Raw genomic sequence first — 22,235 nt, 5'->3', positions numbered from 1 at the left:
ACAACAGAATTTTGGCACAAATACTTAAATAGCACTTTTTGCCGACGCCAAAGTTAGAGAAAGTTCCCAACAAAATCAATGATACTTGATTCCACTGGCCCATTTTAGTCCCAAGTGCAACTGTTAATGTAACAATGACACGGCAACCTTGAAACAACATAATAAAGAAGGTAGCTACATATGATACAGGCTTCAAAATGAATGACAAATTTAAGAAAAGTCTTACAAGATTCATAAGTCAGTGCTATATAAACAAATGTACCTGCTATACCTGAGTGGCTAATTAAATCACATGGTACTCTCTATCTATCTCTCAGGCACATTCTCTCTCTCTCTCTTCTCTCTCTCTCTCTCTCTCTCTCTCTCTCTCTCTCTCTCTGTTCTTTGGCTTTTCTCTCGCTCTGTTATCTCAAGAGCCTCTCAATGCTACTTAGGGGAAAGGTTTTTGTATCTCCTCAGTGTGACAAGCAACATTTGACACTGAAAGGAAGAAGACACACACACCTGCTGTCTCTTTACATGGTTCCTCAGGTCATCGACTATCCATCACTGACAATATTCCTCAAGAGGTAAAGTCTGACACAAAACAGGATGGTTTCGTTTTCAGCAGATAACAGTTCAATACTAGTTACTTCAAAAAATACAAACAAAAATAATCATAAAATGTTTGCTGCAGTCACACTAATGCTTACTCAACGTTAACAGTTGCAGAGATTCTAATGATAAAATTCTATTAATTCTGTGCATAAATATACAGTAAAAACAAGGCATTAAAAGATAAGTGTTTAAGTTCCCTGTCTCTGAAACTCCATGAGTCACAACTAACCTAAATAAATGAACCACAACAGAGCTCTTGGTCAGGTTTCTCCAACACTTCTGTCTTAATGCCTATTCTCCCACTACCAAGGAAGTGAGGTAAAAAAAAAAAAAAACTCTTCATTCACTCGAAACACAATTCCCACATACATTTCAATCTTGAAGATGTAATTCAGAAAAAAGTAAGCCACTAATTCTTGCATATCTGAATAAAATAACAGAACCAAAAACCTCCACCACTAATCTCAAAAGAAACAATTACTGTACACCATAAACATTATTTTTAAATCCCTGGTTACATAAATGTGACTAATGTGCAAATAGTTGAGACTTCACCTGGAGCAGCATTTGCAGGATAGCTGTGAGTGTGCCATGCAAACAACGCAACTTAAACACACAAATGAAACACAGGTAAATCCACATTCCACATCCACATGGACACAGCTATATCATATGTAATAAACATGCAAACAAACAAACACAACAACCCTAATCTCTCCTACAGAGACAGCAGCAGTGCTCTCAGTTTGACCTTCATGAGAGTAGTAGAGAGAGATAACGTACATTACCTTAGACACAGGCATCTGGATGCTTTAGTGTGCTTGCTTGCTTGTATGAGTGTGTAAAGTGTGTGGTTATCGGCGTGTGTCCCAGAGTACAGCAAAGAACGGCACAGTTCATCCACACACACTGACGGAGCACGTGTGTGGCACGAATAGATACAAGCTTCTAATCCAATGTGACCATATGTGACTTTTTTTTTTCTCTCTCCCCTTGTCCGTTTTTCTGGATGTTTCAGTGCTTCCTTTCTCCTCCTTGTTCTGTGTCTTGTCTGTGTTGTTGCTGCAGTCCCAGCTTTCCCCCCCTTAGCTCAGTAATAACGTGTGTGCCAATGTGCATGCGAGAGAGAGAGAGAGAGAGAGGGAGAGAGAGAGAGTGGGAGAGAAGGGGGTAAAACAGGATTTGATAAAGGAGGGGGAAATGAGGAAGGAAAAAAAGACAGATGGGATCGGGGGGAGACAGAGGTGTGAGAGTGAAAGGAGGAATTGTGAGAATGTGATGTATTAAAAAACGTTATGAAAAAGATCAAATGCAACTAACTCTCAGGAGAGCAAAGCAGTCAGTGTCCTTCATTCTCCCTCTCTCGCCTGCCATCTCTCCCTCTTTCCCTCCCTCTCTCCCTCTCTTCCTCTATATGCTATTTTTAGAAGTTGCTCTGTCGCAAATCAAAGCACTGAATCAAAACCTATCAAAGAGCAGGATGTTAAGGGCCATGTCTTTCACACCTAATAAGAGACCCCCCCCCCACACACACACACAAACAATCCTGTCTGTTACAGTGACCATGTGTCTGCATCAGACCTGAGGGGAGCCATGTAAGCTATTCATCAGGCCTTATCTAATCATATCATGTGCTAATATATAATGGGCTTTTCAAATAGCTATTTTAAACATTGTCAATTACACTGCACAGACCGCTGTCTCCCTCGCCGTCTCTGGCTAAAGGTATTCCTGAGGAAACATTTCCAGATAATCCATAAAGTAATGATTGACATTTAAAAAGTAGAATATCAACTTAAGGCAAACTAGATCTCAGTGTCTGCCGGTTTCATCTGCTTCTAGCACTTTGCTCTTTTTCTGCACCGTCCTGTTAATTGGTAGCAGAATGTTTTAAAGTTCTCGGTTCTCACTCCTGTCATCAAACACTTGTAGTAATCAAAATGTCCTGGTGTAAAAAAAAAAAGAAAAAGAACCCTGTTATTTGCAAATTAAACTCTTATCCCAGCTCTATTGCATGCTCAGTGGAGCAAACATCATTTTTCCCGTGTAAAGAATGTGCGTAATTAAAGCTGAGAGTGAATGGATTTCATGCTCTGCTGTACCTTCTTAGGGCTGAGTCCGCGAGGCTCTCATCTATACCAGCTCCTCTGCTGATGCATAATTGCCATTATATAACACAGTTATGAATAGTTAAAGGTGAGCTAAAATAAAGCCAAACACCACTCCATCAAAGGGAAATCATTAAAGTTTAAAGAGAGACAAGGGAATTAATCCTACACTACAGGCCACAATGAATAACATAGCTGAGCTGTGCGCATGCATGTGTGTGTGTGTGTGTATAACTGACAGAGAGACAGGTAGATAGTAGTGGCAGATGAAGATAGACAGAGAGAGGGTGAAGGTGAAAGATTGCATATTTGCACATGACGGCTGTAGCAAAATTCAAATGAACTCATAAAAAAAAGGTGAAGAACTGGAAGAGAGGTGAGGGAAGAGAGAAAGGGGACAACTGACCAGAGAGGAGATGAGGTCACTGGCTGAGAAAGAAAAGAAAGATGATGAGGTTTAATCTTTTGCAACCTTGAAATGTTCTCATGTTGGGATGGTCAAACTACAGTAAAGCCTCCATGTCAAAGTGGAATGAGAAGAGCACACAAGAAATAAAATTTCTGCGTCCACACAGATCATTATGTGAGTCAGTGGAGAGCTGTCCTGGACACACTTCTGCTTCATGACAGCATCCAGCACAAACTGCTAATATGATAGCACAATTACTCTACTCCTACAAACCTATGATAATCTCTCCTCCAAACGTAAAACTAGGACTAAAGTGTAAGCAGTTCTGTTACTCTCTGGATAACCATCACCATCACCTGAGGAAAATGGTTCCACACAATTCCTGACACATATTCTGGGTATAAACACAGGTCTGCATTTTGACTTGAAAGATGACCTCGAAACATAAAAGACTATTTTGTCATAACTCCCCTGTCATATGACTATACACGAAACGTTTCAGCATATCTACTCCATTTGAACCAGTTCTAAATCTGAATGTCACACTTCAGCAGATAACACATTCTAAAACTAGCATGCAGCGTGCTGTTTGTGCATTGTTGTGTGTGTATGTGTGTGTGTGTGTGTGTGTTTGCACATGTGTGAGGAGAAAAGAGATGAGCAAAGACAAGACAAATGGAATTCATCCGTGTCTAATTAGACACAATGAAGGAGAAAGTGTGCGTCTGTTGCAGAGAAACAAGAGCAAGAAAAATGTTAATCACATGAACGTGTGCCAGTACAGATGTTGCCCATTTTATACTTTACAGTTAGATTCTTCCCATTTTGTTTTCAGACTGAATGGTGATCTCACAGGAATGGCGCAACAAGACTTTCACTAAGTTCCTTACATCTGACATGTAATATCTGTATTTATAATAGTGTTTTTGTAATGTTAATAATTCCCCTCTTACAATGAGATGACAGGTACGTAGCAGCCTCTCTCACAGCTCACTCCTATCCCCATTGGACATCCAGTGAAAAGAAACTGTAACTTGTTAGCTTTCTCCTCACATTCTTCTCTGACACTCACTGTCTCCTGTTGTAACCCACTGAAGCTGTCTTCCCCCTGTCAACTATAAGCTTGAATACCTACTACTGCACCTGTCACTGTCTCAACATACTGCCCATCACTGAGAGTATCACTTCTAATAGGCTTCCTCTTCTTTCATCTGTGTCTTCCTGACAATCCCCTCTCCCTGCCACAATGACCAAGAGTCTTGCTCGATCACTGATGAGCCACTATCATGCAAGGCCCATATGAAAACCTTAAGTCAAATTCTCTCTACATTGTCCTCTATTGAACTTCTTGTTTCTTGTTGAAGTAACTAAGTCATTGGTGCCCTTACAAAATGAGTAAACCTCAAGTATACACTAGCAAGTATACTTGTGTATAAGTGGACTAGTTTAATATTTAATCAGGCTTTAATTAAAAGTTATACATTAGGTGCACGTTATGCTACAGAACTATGTTACAGTTATGTGTAATTTTGTACTTAAAGTGTAGTTCAAGTGTACTTTACACAAAAACAAAAAATGCTCTACAGCAGCATTATTCTGTATCTAAAACTAAAATTTGGTTACAAGTATACTGCTAGTATACAGTGCTATTTTGTGAATTTGCAAGTGCCCCCCCAATCACTCCCATGGAACTTCTGACCAATGACTTAGAAAGCAGCTGCTAGATCTAAAACGTAACCCACACCAGTAGGCGGTTGCGGGCATCAGCTGATGCCTGTAGCACACATGAAATGTGTCAAAACAGACTGAAGAAGCAGTCATGCTACATTAGCCAAGATGTACTGATCAGGCAAGTGAAAGTGGTAAAAATTGCTATGTGATAGGTGATATGCAATACCGTAGAGCAGAATAGTGGTACATCCTGACAAGCTGACGCTGTCAAGATAGTGTCAGTGTGTGTTGCTGTTAAAAATCTTCACAGTCAAAATGGGGAAAATGGGCGGAAACAAATTATTCAGTTTTCTAATGTATTCTAAACTGAAGCAGAGCAATCAGCTTATTTTCTTTTTGTGTCTGCTTAAAATGCAGTGTGCCCTGGTAGTGAGATATGCTGCTCAAAAGATGCATATTCACTGACACTTCCTTTCTGTCCAGAGCTTCATGTATCATTAATCAAGTTCATACTCGAGGTGGAAGGACATGGTAGAGTAGGAAAACAGAGCGAGCAGAGACCACCACATTCTTTAATTTCTCCATGAATAAACAGTTTGATAAGGCAACAGGAAGAGTAGGAAAGAGCAGGAATGAGAGACGGTCCTTGTCACTCTGCGTCACTGCTTCCTCCAACATAAATGCTGTATTATATCCAGTTCAGCAACTAAAACAGAATCTCATAAATGTGAAATGAGACAGCCAGAGAAAGAGAACAGAACAAGCTGCCTCCAAACCTCAACAGACACACTTTGTTCATTAGCAGCAGCCATCTTTTTTTCACTGTTCATGTGAGCCTATGCTCTCATGTAGAAAATTTATGCGACTTTTACTGCAGATAGTTTGCTTTCTTCTTCTGACTCAGAGAAGGAGTGCCAGCATTGCTCATCAAATGCTAACTGTGTGTGATGAAGTGCGTCTGTCATTTTCAAAATGGCCAGTCCTGTTTAAATTCCCATTTGAGGGCGTGTGTTTGCATATGCGTATGTGTGTGTGTGTGTGTGTGTGTGTGTGTGTGTGCAGCTGAACAAATTTATTTTTCCAGCAGCTTAGTGGCTAATGCTGCCTAGACGAGAATGTACCGGAAGCTTTCCAAGGAAGGAGCTCAGAGACTAGGGACAAGGGAAAGTGTTTGTTTCTGTACGTGAATATGGAAACAAATAAAACTATAAATCATAGATATTATTTGTTTATATACTCTATGCTGAGTACTGATTTAGGATCCTAAAAGTTCCTTGGTTCTGATTAAAGACTGTTGATCATGCTACCACAATTTCTTTTTTTTTTCTTTTTGTTTTTTTTTTTTTTAATTTTCCTTTATAAAAGCCTTCCTTTCAACATGCACTCAGCCCCTGAAAAAGATGCAATGTAACAGTCGGGCACGGTGTAATGTGAAATAAATAAAGTGATCACAAACTGTAAAAAGTATATGAGGTGTCTGTCCAGGATTACCCTCTGTTATAACACAGGAAAATGTAACATCACCCATGTGACATTCTCTCATCCATCTCCATCACCATCTCATCCGCTTGACCACCTCCCATCTAAGTCATGAGCCACTTCACTGCAAGTCACTCTTTAGTATCTATAACTTCACGGCAAACTATTCTGCCATTATTTCTGTCACAGCACAGCGCTGACAGGCTGAAACAGTCAGAAATACAGAGGCGTCAGTTATTCAAGTTGAGATTAGTCATCATAAAAATCTGCCCCAAATCCTCTGTTTACCATCTGCTTGGCTTTAAATGAAGCTCCACACAAAACAGAAACTGGCAAACTCTCATCGTGCTCTGCTCCCAAAGGGACTGGAGGATTAGAAAATCTCCAAGTGAAAAGGGCTCATGTCCAAATTTTCCCAAAGGGAAGCTATCAAAGTGTTCAGACACTGGAGGAACTAGGGCAGCTGTTGACATCAACACGGTGGCGGGGTAGCCCCATTTTGCCTGGAAAAAAACGTGAATGAACAAAGTAACATGAGTAGATGGAATGGATGTGATTTTTGCAATATGTGGGTTTTCTTGGAGTGGATTCTGCTCTCTCTGCACACTTGAGCATAACTCTTAAGTGCATGCTTCAGCTAAGTGTGGATTTACTCAGCTTAGTGCATGAGAGGACAAATGCAGTTTTTGACACGAGGGAAATGTGTGATTCAATGGGTAATTTTCTAAAGCGCCTTTGCTGCAATTCTTACTCACTGGCAGGAATACACACAGCGCATCAAAGATACACTCCATTCACTTTTAAGTCCAAGTGTTGACTCAGCAGCAACAATGAGGCTAGAATGGAGTCGTTTAAGCACCAGCAAAGGAATGTTCCTCCACGTTGAATTACTGGAACATTTTGTGAGATGTTCTGAACTCTACCTTATACAAACAAACAGTTCTGAGAAGAGGAAAGTCCTTGAATAAATAGATTTATGCTAAATCAAGATACATATATTCATAGTTACAGTATACCTATCAGTGAAACACTGCAGCCACTGTCATCATGTTTAGTGTGATTTTTTGTTGTGTTATCTAATGGTGTGTGAGGAAGGATCTGACCCACATGTGTCTGGACATGTCTATCTATAGGAAAATGGCCTCCTTTCTTTTGCCAGTATGAAATGACCCAAAGGATACTTTCCATGATGTCAAGTAAAATACACAGGACGACAGAAAGGGTACTCCAAGGCCATTCCTCTCATATCTCCTGTACTTGACAAAGCCGATTTGCATATAATTAAACACATTTGGAGTTGACTGAATACAAACTATTTGCCTCTAAGGTACTCTGGAGAAATGCAATCAAAAGTGAACTAATTTGTCTAGATGTAAAATGTTATGATTAAGCATGTATCCCCTTGCCTTCAGGACAGCGTTCAAATTTCCATTTAATGAGAGATTGTGGTAAAAAGTGCTAATAACCACACAAAGATGGTGTACAGGAATATTTCCACAGGGCAGGACATGCATGTGGAATTTCACTGGGAATGTACCATCAGCTTTTGTAGGAATAATAATGTGTTTCCCTTTCTACAGGAAAATGTCTGATTTTGTGTGCCTGAAACCATGTTCAGTCTAAGCCTGCCAAATCTGAAAACAGTTTTTACATGTGAAAATAATATGTGTCCACACCAGTGCTTTATGATTGTCTTTGTAAAGGTGTCCACACTAAAACAAATGTAGGAAAATACCCTTCCCTTTTGTCTTCCTGTAAAATTCTAAATATTTTTCATGACTCATCTTAAACCTGGGGCATATAGTTTAAGTTCAGTGTTTTTTGTATAGTGCTAAATCACACTTGACCATTATGGGTCATAGTAACTGGCAGGAGTGGTGTAATAGATGTCTGGATTTCACTTGGCAAAAACGTAGTTCAGAATTGGAGACCTCTACACTTTCTCCACAGCTCAGTATCACCCTGTATTATTAAGCCACACCCACTTTAGAGCAACCCAATCAACACTGAAGGATTTGTTACAAATCCTCCGCTTAACTAAACCCCACCATATATTTTTTGTACTCGAAAATACGTCACATTACAGAAGATAAAGACGCTCTAATTTCCGTTTTGCTGTGAATTTAAGCCGAATGATCACAGAGTCAGTTAGAGGAAAGTCCTCTTAATTTGACCTTTACTGCCACAACCCAACAGTGTCTGAGCAGGATAACATTATTTTATGCTCTGTGAATGTTCTCCCCACCCATTCATGCACATGGCCAGGGAAAAGTGGATCCAAAAAGCTCAAGTTTCAGGTGTGAAAAATGGTGTATGTGGACATACTCTAAGAGGCATAGAAAGATAGTCTGCATCAGATGCCTTCTCCTGTGGCACTCAACACCAGAGTTTGTTTTTGCTTTAAAAGCTGAAGCTTTAAGAAGCATAATTAGTTACCAGTGTCAAAAAGCTTTAGCATGTGAGACATGGAAATATAACACACCAGGGCCGTTTCTTTACCATGTCTGTACTGACCAATACTCTGGTTTTGGTCATTAGAGTGAGAGAGAGAGAGAGTTTAAGTAAATGGTATTGACTTAACATGAGAAAACATGACTTAAAATGCTTGCCAAGCTGTTTTATTATTGCGTTCAGTGTGTGTAAATATGTTCATCTATTAAGCTGGGGACACCTCATTGACACTCATCATGGGAGGAAACAGGCAAGAGAAGCAACATGTACAATTCCCCTTTTGTTTCTATGGATCGCTAGTGTGTGCATACATTCCTGCAGGAAAAGATTGTGGCAGTAAAATGTTACTTGGAAGCTTATCTCTCATGGTCCAAACAGAGTCTAAATGTTGAATTCTTTGGGCAAGGTTCATAAAATTCACCATAAAGTAGTTCAGATATTGGAGAATATTTAAATGCAGGCCAAGTTCTGGGTCACACACACTTTTGGGTAAACAGCCGTCATCCTGAATCTTTTCAGATGAACCATATGAGCAAAAATACACACACATATACATGTAGACACAGAAAAATACGCACACAAGCAGGGAGAGAAAGAGATGAAAGAATGTCGGCTTGTTCCTCTCTCTTTCTCTCTTTCATGTGCTGATGAAATGAAGCCCTAATGTACAACAGGTGTGCCAAGGCTATTTATCCCCTTTAATCACCTCTCAGCTAAACTCAAACAAACTGGGTTGGACACCTTTTAAATGGGCTGTCTTTGCTGTTCATCAAAAATGAAAGAAGTAAAGAATGAAAAAGAAAAAAAAAAGGTTAGGAGTGAAAGAAGGCAGAAATAAGAATTGTTAAAGAAATTAGGCTAATAAAAAAAATTGTCAGCTTACAAATGAATGCACATTACAGACAATATTATATTAACCTTTCAAACCTCTGAATGCTGCTCCAAAGGAGTTGAATCTATCCATTTCATCCAAAGTTTTACCAGATTGCCACTCATTTATGCATCTTTGACAAAAAAAAATTACAACATAGCAATTAGAGAACCTGACAAGAAAAAAAATCATTTGGAGTATATTTCCCTAGGTAATGCTTGAAATGACCAAACTGGGCCATGGTAATCTCATTCACAGCTCCCCCAGCAGCCACCCTCTTAATCAGGACAGTCGTAGCTCACTGTCATATGTCAATGAAAAGACAAAAAAAACAACTGGCTTTCCAGCCTCCAGAAGTCCACAGAAGGTAAACAGGATTTGAGAGTTAATATTTGAGACTTAATAGGCATTTTTTTATGTGTAACCGCTGTCACCACACCACACACTAAGAAAACACCTGGTACTCTAAGTACTCAACATTCAATCAAGTCTGGTTGTGTTGGTGTTTCAAATGATCACAAAAAATGTTGTTTACCATAGCTGCCAACACAGTGTAACTTTGTCAAGGTGACATTTAGTTAATATATATGAAGTGCAGTACTGCTTTTGCTAGCAAATGTCTACTCTACTCTTTTACCATAACTGAACCAAACCAAGAAGGACTTAAATTGCACTGAGCTGACACCCCACTAAAGCAGAGCAACTATTCAAATACAAGCAGATAAAAGACAGGATTAAAGTTCCCCAAAGAAATGTAAGACCTATGTGGAAAATCATAATGATGGCAGTGTAAGCTGCAGCAAAGTGCTATATGTTACAGACGATACGGGGTGTGTATGCCTGGAGTGTAAGGTGTTGACAGGGCATCTGTGATGGGGGAATGCACAAATATATGCATTGCCATGTGTTCATGTGTTTTATGGATTTGTCTTTGGCCTCAATCGAAAATGGAAATACTGTGCGTGTGGTGTGTGCGTCCATGTGCCATACCTGTTCAAAATGCGGAACGGGAGGCTCCCTCCTGTGAAGCTGGAGCTGCTTGTCAATGTTGTCCTTCAGGCACTGACACACGCGCCGCTTCTGGTCTGCTGAATAGGCTTCCAGGCTGAGCAGGCAGTCACACTTCTAGAGACACACAGTGAGGGAGAGAGAGGGAGGGAGGGGGGTGAGGAGTAAGAGGGGTGAAGGAAACGAAAGCGGGCAATTAGGCATCTACTGTCAGAGAAATAAAGAAGTGTCTCCTGATCCTTGGATGGTGAAAGTGTTCAAGATGGGTACAGAGACCAAATTAGAGGATTACAATTCAAAGTATGTAGTGAGGCAAAACAAGAGGCTTTTTTTCTTGTCTTATGGGCCCTCTTTAATGAGACCTGAAGATGAGAGCAACCAGTGTCTGTCCAAATATGTGTGTGTGTGTGTGTGTGTGTGTGTGTGTGTGTGTGTGTGTGTGCGTGTAATGAGTGAGCAGTGAGAGACTTCAAAGAGGATAATGACTAACAAAAGAGCTTAATCCATCACACTCTCATGTGTGTGTATGAGCATGTTTGTCTGCAAGTGTCCAGCGGAATAAAAAAACACACTATCCATAACTAACAATGCTAGTACAGTATGTGCTGTCACTTCCTGCATGCTTTATCTCAGACTTTTCTTTTTGCACATTCAGTTGTCATCTGAACTTTGTTTTCATGACACCACAGACTGTAAAGTGGTATAGCCCCTGGGGGAAGCAAAATGCTAGCATTAGTGAAATTAGATAATAGCCGGTATCCACTTTGGGCAGAATTTGATATGCTGACAAAATGATTATGTGACCGATGGCAAGATGGTTCTCCTAAAGAGCACAAATCAATGCACCCCTGCTGGGAAGTACATGAGAATAAATATTTGACAACCAGTGGTTAAGTTAGAGTTGGCAGTTTGGTCAAATAAGCTTTTCTATGAAAAGGGCATAAATACCCCTGGGCTGACTCTCCAGGACATCCTGAATCTGTGTTTGATCTCAGTGATGTCCAGATTAAATCTTTAATGGATTAATGGGCCCATTCGTTTTTGGTCATGATTCCAGCAATGTACTTCTGATAAAAGACAGATCTTGTGAGAGAAAAGATCTCTGATGTAAAAGATGAAGCTCATGTTGATTTTTGCTCCAAATCCTAATTTGGAAACTGCTTCCGAGCAGACCTCTTAAAAAGTTTAAGGAGGAGAGTTAATGGGAGTGTGATATCTAGGATAAGAACAGTTTGTGCCAGTTAATGCCATTTCAAGTCCAGGGTTGTTTCTGTGCTGCAGAGTTTTCAGAGCTGAATGAAAAACAAGAAAAATGTTCTGACTTTAAAATATTTAGCATATAGCAGACAAGTTTATATCTCTCTCTAGTGATATCAATATTTAAACCTGTTGCTGCAACTGTTCTTAAAATAAATTGTGTTTAATTGATGGGCAATATACAACTGCAGCAAATCAAGGTTTAGTTTTTGGAAAACTGAATATAGTAAATGTCTCCTCATTTCATCTCCTTATATATTAACACTCATATAATTCAGTGCATATATTTTTAATATGCAAATCTATGGTTGTACACCAAACCAAAGAATCACCTAATCACATTTTCTAGGGAAACAAAATATATGAATCTCCAGGTACCATCATCTGTGCACTCAAACAGCCATTTACAGCCACATTTATATCAGCTCCTCCTTTCCACCTCTGCTGTTATACCACTGAAGTGTATTCAGGTGAATAATTGCCATTGTTCTATATTTTTCTGATTAAAGGCCAACATGAAAGGAACCTATTATTCTAAAGCATTTTTTTTTCTATTTCTCCTCTTTCCATTTTGATAATTTCCATCTACCTTGGTTGTTCTGCTTCCAGCGGTGTCAGGGAAAAACATTTGTGTCCTGACATTTTTGGGCACGAGTCAGGCTATAAATAGGATTTTTCCATTTTGTGCAAGTCTTCAGAGATTGACTGAAGTCCTCAGGGCTTTTCTTGATGCTCACTGCCCTGGTCAGTGGTGAATCATGATGTAGTTTATTTGCCTGTTTCCTGGTTGCATGGGCTTTTGCATGCCCTGATGTGTTGCTATCTCTTGCACTATCTGTCTCTTTCAGTGTCACTCAATGTCCTGGTGAAGATGGGAATGTTGCTGCTGTGGGGTCTACTGACACAACGTATTTGGTGGTTAGAGCCTTGTCATTGTCAGTGATGTTAATGCAGTGTAAAAAGGCATTTAAAACCTGCATCAACGGGAACAAGGTAAAGACTGTTCTGCTTTAATGCAGCATAAAATGCATTGGATTCAAGGCAGAGTTGTACACTTATGTGGAGCATTATGAAATAAAACATAAAACAATGCCATACAATAATGTGCTAACACATTCAGAAAACAAAGAAACATGGAAAAGAGGCAAAATAGCAAAAGAAAAACACATGAGGTATAGCAAGAGACAAAATTTCAAGACAGAACTAGAGAAATAAATAGACAAGAACAAGAAAGAGACTTAGGTTAGATAGCGAAAGCATTTATGAAATTGAGCCTGACTGTTTTCAATTGCACCAAGAGATGATGAAATAGGGGGTTTTTCAGAGCGGACAGAAATCAATGTTGATGTTCTTTGATATCCATCATTTGGACTGAATCTGAGTCTATAAGGGTGCAGCAGAGGCCATAATACTTGGAATGCATGCACACACACACACATTTCTACACACACATATACACGCCAGCTTCAATGTAAACAAGTAGCTCCTGGGCAAACCCTTATAATATTGCTGTCAGTGAAAATCTAATAATTCTATCTAAGGTTATTTTTGAGTTCTCAAGTAAAAGATTACATGTCAGGAAAGGTCAGTCAAAACTTTTCAAAACCCAGCAGGCAAAGTGGAAAATGCATGGTCATCAAAGAGGCAATAATCTGGTATCCACTGGCTCCTGAAAAGTGTTCTCTCTGATGACAGACTATTACTGACCTAAAACCAAGGCTGTGATCACGAAGGATGTGTTTCTGAGTGGTCTGAGCATATATAGTGATTTAGATGTACATCTAAAAAAAATTTCGGTTGGTTCACCATTTTGACGCAAATTGAAAACTCTCCACAACTGTTGTATGGTTTGCCATTAAATTCTGTACAGGTATTCATGGTGCCCAGAGGATGGATCGTAGTGGCTTAAGTCATCCACTGACTTTTTGGTTAAGACATTCATGGCGCCAAGATGATGCATCTTGAAGACTTTTGCTCTAGCTACATCATCAGGTCACATCTTTAATCTGTACAGGGCTTTGATTAATGACTATTTAAATGCAATGCTTATGACATAACCATCACCCTTAGCTGTATTGAACAACTGATGTAAACAGGGTAAATTGAGGAAAAGCTTGTTGAGGATTGTCCTTAGCCGGTTTCCTCTGCAGAGGATATCAATAAACAGAATGTCCCAGGCTTGTCCAAGTTTTTTTTTCTTCTGTACTTAGCTAATGGCATTAGCTAGCTGACTAATTGACATCACATGATTTCATGGTTACCTAGAGACAGCAAGGCATCACTATTTATGCATGCCCAAAGTTAAGGTGGAGCAATGAACAACAAAATTGACACATGGTGACACTGCAAGCCAACTAAGCATCAATCATGTAATCCTAATGGCACCTGTCAACACACATGCAACCCCACACCTTACACACACACACACACACACACACACACACACACACACACACACACACACACACAGACATATGCTATTAATACATCCTGAATTTCCATATGACTAATATGTGATGTACTCATGTCTGATTAAGATCAGATTTTTGTCTCTATTTTTCCATATCCTTCAAGCCTTAATTAATAGTTATTTGGGATGAATAATACTTTTAAAATAATGCAAAGGTTCAAGCTTTCCAGAAAACATTGCCTCATATGGCCAGGTTTTTCCAGGCAAATCCCCACTGTCCCAAATTAGAGAAAACACATCTGCGATAGAGCAGTGCAGGGTCCCAGAGGCATGTGTGCACCTGCATCCACACACACGCACAGACAAACACAAACAATCACCCGGCTTTAAAATCTGTACACAGTCCGAACTCTTACTATGAATGCACTCTTACCGTAGCTACATATTTACAAGATATTATCATTCAGAAATAAAAACAAAAGGGCAACCAGCTGGGACTTTCTGCTTTGTGAGTCATAGTGAGCCACAGGTCACACATCTGTCAGAGAGGAAGCGTGCATGTTGACACAGTGTTGTGTGTAAATATGAGGCACACAGTGCAGTGCATATTATACTGTAAACCACTTTCTGCAGTATGCCATGTTATCAAGCACATTTTGTCTTGGGTATAAAGAGAAAAGGGGGAAGTAACAGATGATGACAGATATATAATGTAATACCGCATACACAGTAGTGCATTTCCTTTTGCATCATATCTTAAAAATGAACAATGCTCTGTGAGGGGAACACTAATGATGATTTATTGGTGTCACTTACTATTTTTGTTTGCTACTATTACAAATTTATGTGCTGTGCTCTTTAACTGTACATTACTGTATCTAGTTTTCCTAATAGTGACTTGCACATCATTGCATTAAATCAGTTAAAATAATCAGTCATGCCAGCAAATGAGTAAACTGTTGACAGCTGGTCACAGACCACATGTTTTCGGCAGGAATAGTCTAGAGCCAGCTGGAGCTTTCTATAACGTTGGCACTGCAATCTATTTCCAGGACAGCTGTCTCCCAATTTCAAACAGATTTAGGTGGCACTTCCAGTTTTGTGATGCACACAGAGTGTTTGTCTTTCATTTAGGGTTAGAGGAACTTTAATAATTATGTTATGTTGGGACCAAATTGCCGTTGGCATTTTGGACTGTTAGGAGTTTTAAGGGAATTCACTGTAATTTCTGTGACTCTGTGGTGGCAAATCTTTAGGGATTTTTATGTTAAGGTCATGTTGCTTCTTGGCACTAAACAGCATCTGGGCACTGACCCAGGCTGCAGTCCCAGAAACAATCAGTTACCCTTTTCCAAGACTGCAATTTGTCAGTTTCAGCACAAGAGTCAGGTCACGAATAAAGCCCTTATTATTAGAATAATTGAGTGACTATTTATCTTATTTATAAAATGATTACCTAAAGAACCATATTAGCTAAAATAGCTGATGGTTCTTTTACTCTAGCTCCTCTGTTTATAAATCCACCGGTCCAAGAGATAAACATGAGAGCTAATGAAACAAAATTCAATGAATGGCCACTGGCCTGCCATGGAGTGGCTAAAAATACAGACAGCATTTCCCCTTAATCAGATTGATTAAAGTGCTCCCTGTTTGAAGCCCTCCCCCTGAGCCATCTGGCAGATGAGTTTTCAGTGTGTCACAGGACTGCTGTCAACACAGCTCACCTACGCTGCTTCTGCACAGGTTAGCATGGTTTCAGTAAAAGCTAATGTACATAATACCGAACTGGCAAATGTTCAGGTATCTTTTTTCAGTCTGCCTAATATTAACCCAGTTATAATATTGTGCGTCCATGTGGTAAAGATCACTTTCAGCATAGATCTGAATGTTTAAAGGACAAGGACAAGGGAATAAAGGTACCTGACAAGGTCAAGGTTTTGAGGTCATCATAAATTGCTTGGACTTGCCTACAGGTTTTGCTCTTCAATCTTAGGTTCAGTAACCGTATCTCTTCACTTTTTGCACCCATTGCTGATGTAAACTTAGCTCTTGATAGACTTCTGCCTGAAGTTTGTTCATGAACACACGCACGTGTTTTGAGTGTACACATTTGTGGCGGATTTGGCTCACTTTCAATAGCAGACAGGGAGAGCCGATGAGTAATACGCAGAAGGAAGTGAAATCTAATGTTCACACCACAGAAGATCAGCACACTGAAATGAGTGCACATATTCTCATTGTGGCAACGGTGATCTCTGTAAGGCAATAAAACAGGTCTAAAAGAAGCAATAATGCCACAGACCACACTTGGTATTACAAAATAACGATAATGATAGTGACAATATTGTAGTGCATGTTTTGTTTTTGTAAATTTCTAAAATAGCTTTTCAAAACCACAGAATGGTGAAATATAAAATGTGAAGTGCCTGTTATATAATGTTCATATCATATCCTGCCACGCTCCTCAGAGATCTTAGGGGTTTTTTTTCCATAGCAAGTCTCTATACACCGTCACACCAAGCAGCATCATACCCTGTTAGTCCCATATACTGGTGCTGAACATGGTAATCGTGACTTGTCACCCCATGACAGTTGAGTTAGTTACAGATATGACCACCAGCACGTCATTGCCTTATTATCTCAGAGTCTCACGTAATCAAGAGCACGCTAGTATAGCCGTTGCTCTCATGTCTAAGCCTTCATCCTGTCTCTTGTCTCCAGTGTCTCTGCAGTGGGCTATTGGGTTTCACTTCTAAGAATTGTGGTTTTGTAACTGTATCATTTAATGGCTTTATGGCTTCCAATGAAATGACGTAAACAAGAGAAATGGTTAAGCATCTGGCTGACTCTTTGTACATTATATCTTCACTAATGTCACTGGATGCGGAAGCTCTTTCCCTTTTATTTTCAGTATATTCTCCTCCCTTTTTCTTCCTGTGGTCCTTTCTTCCACTCACTTTCTAGCCATGCTAGAGGCATGGCTCTGGGGACATCTGTCTGTCAGTTGGTCGACCATTTTGATCCAGACTGAAATTTCTCAAACAATATCTCAGGGACGGATTACAATGACATTTTGTACACATATTCATGGTCCCTGACAGATGAAATCTACTGATTTTGGTCATACCCACACCTTTATATTAGCACTCCCATGAGGTTGACATTTTTGTTTTTAGTCAACTCAATTATTATATATAGAAATATGGATTGTCAGGTCCTTTGGATGTCTCATAACTGTACTGAAAAATTAATTCCTGAACTAACCTGAACCTGTCTATATACCACAACAACACCTGTACAATATACGCCCCTGTAATCTGATACAAACATGATAAAAAACCTGGATTAGATCAGGTTGGACTTGACCTCTTGTCTCTGTAATGCCCCAAAATAAATGTTCTAATTTCATGCTTCAACTGTGTCAGTGAACTACATCACACACAAATAAATGTATATATTATATTCCACAACAAAATGTAAGTATGGAATGCAATTTCCTCTCAACTCAGAGGCTTTCCCACACTCTTTCATCTATTTCTAGTTTGTTTGTCTGGTTTCCAGCTCAGAGCTCTTCTGTGGTTTGCCTAGACAAAGTTACCACAAAAAGAGCATGTAAACTGGAGTCCTTGGCCCGAGGCTGCTCCTATAGCCGCCAGGGAGGATGATAAGCACATGACAGGGCCAAGAAGAAGCTTTCTTAAGTCAGATACTGTTTCCTCTGGTGGTTTTTGCCTCTTTTTTTAGCAACAGTAGTGTTGCGTGTTCCGTTTTGTCATGATCATTACCCGGTCAGTGAGTTCAGTCATCATTTGTCTATTTTTTGCCTTTTCACATAATGGTATCAGTTGTGCTTTTTTTGCATAAGCACGTCTTAGTTAAGATTAGCATTCAGGCCAGTGAACATAGGCTGTTGTCTACATTAAATCTGCTATTTTGACATGTGGCTGGGGATATGTATGATAGATACATCAGTGGTTATCATAACCATTTATTGTTAAATCATTGTTAAATACTGCTAATATGTACATACGTCTGAAAGTTCAGAAATTACTTCTACACACTTTCCCATAAATATCAGTGAATAATTAAAATGCTGACTGCTATTTGTCCTGCACCTGACGGAGCAGGGAGTTAAGCTCTGGAGAATACCTTCATCACCAGTGTAGCTGGGTAAGTTGTTGGTGGTCGTAGATCTAAATGCAATCATATGGCTAAGATGGAGGTCTTTAAGTGATTACATTTAGATGTATGGCCACTGTCACTGCAGTCCTGCCAATCTGTGCTGGCATATTAAATCAGAGAAAAAGCAAAGTACACTTAAAGTTGTGGCTCAGCTGGAGAAGAGAGGGTACATCTCAGTTCAATCAGACCCCAGAGAGACTGGTCCTGCCCTGGTCATGTTATGGATGGTTACCATAAAGAAGGTATTTTGCTGACAAGAGGCATATCATTCACACCCTGCCTTTAGACTGCAGGTGGCAACCTGTATGTCATGCAGTCAATGATGTGATGTGAAGGCACAGAGAAACTTCAAAGCATTAAAAAGGCACACTGTTCTGTGTATGCATACATCCTTATAGACGTTATAGAAAAAGCACCACCAGTGGGTCTTCACTTTAAGTAATCAAATCAAAATTGCACTATTATTGTCAACAAACGTCACATGAACGTCATCGTTAACATAATAAACCAAGAATACTCTGACCTTTAACTGTACAGAAAAAAGAATATTTGTATGCACAGCACCATGCTATGCTTGTCTGATTACAGTGCTCTCTTGCTGTTCCATGGCCTAAACGCAAACCATCACACTGTGATTTCACCTAGTTTAACAGTATCTCTCTGCATTTGGTGCCTCTTATCTAATCTCTTCTCAATCATCACATTCTCTACGCTGCTTCAAGTGTATAAAGGATAATTAATATTTCAAAACCAATGACAGAAAAAATTCCACATGAAATATGATTTGCATGCATAGATCAAGAGTGAAATCGTTTGTTACAACTGACCAATGAAGGTACAAATCAGACTATGCTGAGATTAAGTAAGCATTTTTAGTCAGTGTTACTGCTGTGCTTTGATAAATGGAGATTATTCATGACTTTGTGGTCATCAGTGACGACTGTATTCCGCCAATTAGATCCTAATGGTAATTTCTGGGAAAAAATGACAAATGAGTGATTATGCACTTAGTGGATTTCTCAGCTTTCATTAGTGGAAACCATTACCACATTTATGCAGAAAGTTTTGGTTCAGTATAACACCAGGAACAGCACAATACAACATAAGATACAATCTAACTGGGAAAAATTAAGAGTCATCAATGCCACAGAGCCCACTGAAAAATTACAACACCATCAAAGTCTTATGGTTGTTCTACTTCAACCCACACAAACACTTACTGTAATCACATATAACCTCTAAATCTATTAAGTCTGAAATAATACGCTAATTGTTCTCCGACTCCTCGCAAACAATTATGGGTCTAACTCATTTAAGACTGTAAAAAGTTATATTTAACTCAGTGTAGCATTAAACAACAACTAAGTCAGTCATCTTCTTTATAATAAATGACATTTTTCTTCTGCTCTTACACAAAATCACACTATGATTTCTGTTTTTCTTATTTCATGCAACTGAGCTACAAGAATACAAGTCTCTCTCTCTAAACCTTTGAATGTACCCGGGGCAGAACACTCCATCAGTAGCACTTACATCTCCATTGTCAGATAGCAGGTGCTGCTGAAGAGAGCTCGCCTCCCTGACGAACCTTTTCTTAGGCCCAACCCGGTCAGCCAAGTTACCCATGACGACTCTGTGATGACCCTGACGCACTCCGCCGGTCAGTAATCTCACACAGAGCGTGTCTCCTTTCTCTCAGTGTTTTTCGTTTACCTACACAACGATTTCTTGCTCCCTCTCTTTCTGCGTCACTGACATACTTACACACACATGACTTTCCAGAGACACAATTGCTCCCCCCACCCCTCCTCAACCCAACACACACACACACACACTTTCCTTTCACGTGTAAATCTGGGTTACATCAGTTCTGTTTTGAGCAAGTGCTAAAATAGCATGACCTCCAGCTATGGAGGAGAAGGACAGGAGGAGCAGACAAAAGGAGGAGAGCGGACTGTGACACTGTCAGAAATGGAGAGTCTGAAAATGTACGACTGCACAGAACTTCAGTAGAAACCAGGAGACCTTTTCTTACTTCTGAAGAATGAAGGTGCTATTTTACCTCAGCCTGTGCTAATATATTTTAAATAAAGAGGCCATTTCAAAGACGAATGCCACCTTGAAATTAAATAAACACAGTGGACAGTGGGAAATCCTGAATAAACTGACATGGATGAGACATCATTTTGAGAGACTAACTTAACTGATCTTTGCTGATTTGATGCAGTGGGAGATACAATGCTTCCATATAATGAAGAGATCTAATGGGGAGGTCTGCTACATGCAAAGGGAGTTGTATGTGGTGCTGCGTGGGAGCGACATGCTGTGTTGCTGTGTAGTCCCTTGGGAGACGGCGCAAATTTCCAATTTTGGTCTGGGTTTGTGCGTGTTTAGGTATGTTGTATGTGGATATATGTGTGTGCAAGTGTGGGTTTCCTGGCTTTTTTCTTCTCTTTTTTTGTATTTAGTGAAATCCCCACATGTTAAGTTATTTATAGCAGCACTGTACAAACACAGTGTTTTATTTACTTATAGGCATGTCCGGCATTTTCTGTCTTTATTGAAAGCTATTACAAGCTATTGTGGACAGAATCAAAAGTACTTGAGATAAGAGAAGGGGGGTGACATGCGACAGAGTTAGATATGAACTCAGATATTTTGCACTAGGATAAGCATACAACAAATGTGCATACAAAAATCTAATGATATAATACATACATACATCACATTATGTATGTTTGTAATTCTGCTTTTAGTCAGATCAGCAGCAGTGTGTCTATTAACAGGAAGGGGAATAGTAGTCTTGAGGGCAAATGTAATGTTTAACTAAAAACATGAGGTGGTGTCCTAAATCTCTCCCTCCCTCTCTTCCTCTCTCATGCGTGTGCATGTGTGTGTGACCTTAACACAGACAGGCCAGAAAGAGCAATTCAATTAGAGTCTATCACAGCACACACATATCTCCGTTGCGTAAACATAAACAAACACACACACGCAGCAGCAGCGAAGGTCAGGGTCATTCAAACACTTCAAACACGTCTTCGTCTTCTCTGATCAGCAGAGTTTGACAGTCCAGCTACTCATGCTCCTCTGTAGATGTTCTCTCCTGGTCTCTCCTCATATCTTTTTCCTCTCTCCTTCTCTTTCATCCCTCTCTGCACCCACCTCACATGCTCCTTCACTTCACACGCCGGTGCCAAGAAGGCCGACCAACTCTGTAAAGACTGTCGAGCACTTTAGCAGCTGCTCACGCTGACTTTGTAGAGGAGAGTAGAGGAGATAAGTCAAGAGAAGAGATTTGATCTATATAGCATAAAATGAATGTGGTTTATGACAAAAGAATGCTATCATGGACCTAAAAGTGCCTTTCTTTGTCACAGTGCATGTAAGAGATAAGAGCCACAGTAAGAGCAAACTGCATGTGGTGTTTCACTGTGGCTACTGTTTGCTCCTTGAGGTATGAAATGAACTGTTGACAGGTGTATCAACTATAATAGATGGCTGAAACATTTTGTGTATGTGTGTGTGCAACTGTGTTGGGGAATCTGACAGGACGGATGGAGAAGTGAGTCTGACAGGGGAGAGGCTGAGGCTGAGCAAAGTAAATCTTAACTGGAAACAAGCACACACACACACACACACTCACATACACACAAAATCTCATTTCTGTTTTGCTGTCTGTCTTCTTGTCTGTTCTCTGTCATATATGCTGCACTAGTGTGGTATTTTCGGGAGCATTCTTGCAAGGTTGTCTCAGCTGACTGATGTACGTAAGTATCAATGTATCAGGCT

At 39.8% G+C, this 22,235-nt stretch overlaps 1 protein-coding gene across 1 annotated transcript in view; it reads right to left on the bottom strand.

Moving 5' to 3' along the window:
- The window catches only part of rgs3a (regulator of G protein signaling 3a), a 92,484-nt gene that overhangs the window by 47,793 nt on the left and 22,456 nt on the right, over window positions 1-22,235 (bottom strand). The window contains 1 exon segment of the mRNA XM_018662931.2: window positions 10,577-10,711. Within this exon segment, the coding sequence (XP_018518447.1) occupies window positions 10,577-10,711 (135 nt within the window).

The sequence above is a fragment of the Lates calcarifer genome, linkage group LG9, assembly GCF_001640805.2.
Source record: "Lates calcarifer isolate ASB-BC8 linkage group LG9, TLL_Latcal_v3, whole genome shotgun sequence".
NCBI classification, from domain to species: domain Eukaryota; kingdom Metazoa; phylum Chordata; class Actinopteri; family Centropomidae; genus Lates; species Lates calcarifer.
This window is presented reverse-complemented; position numbering and strand designations above follow the sequence as displayed.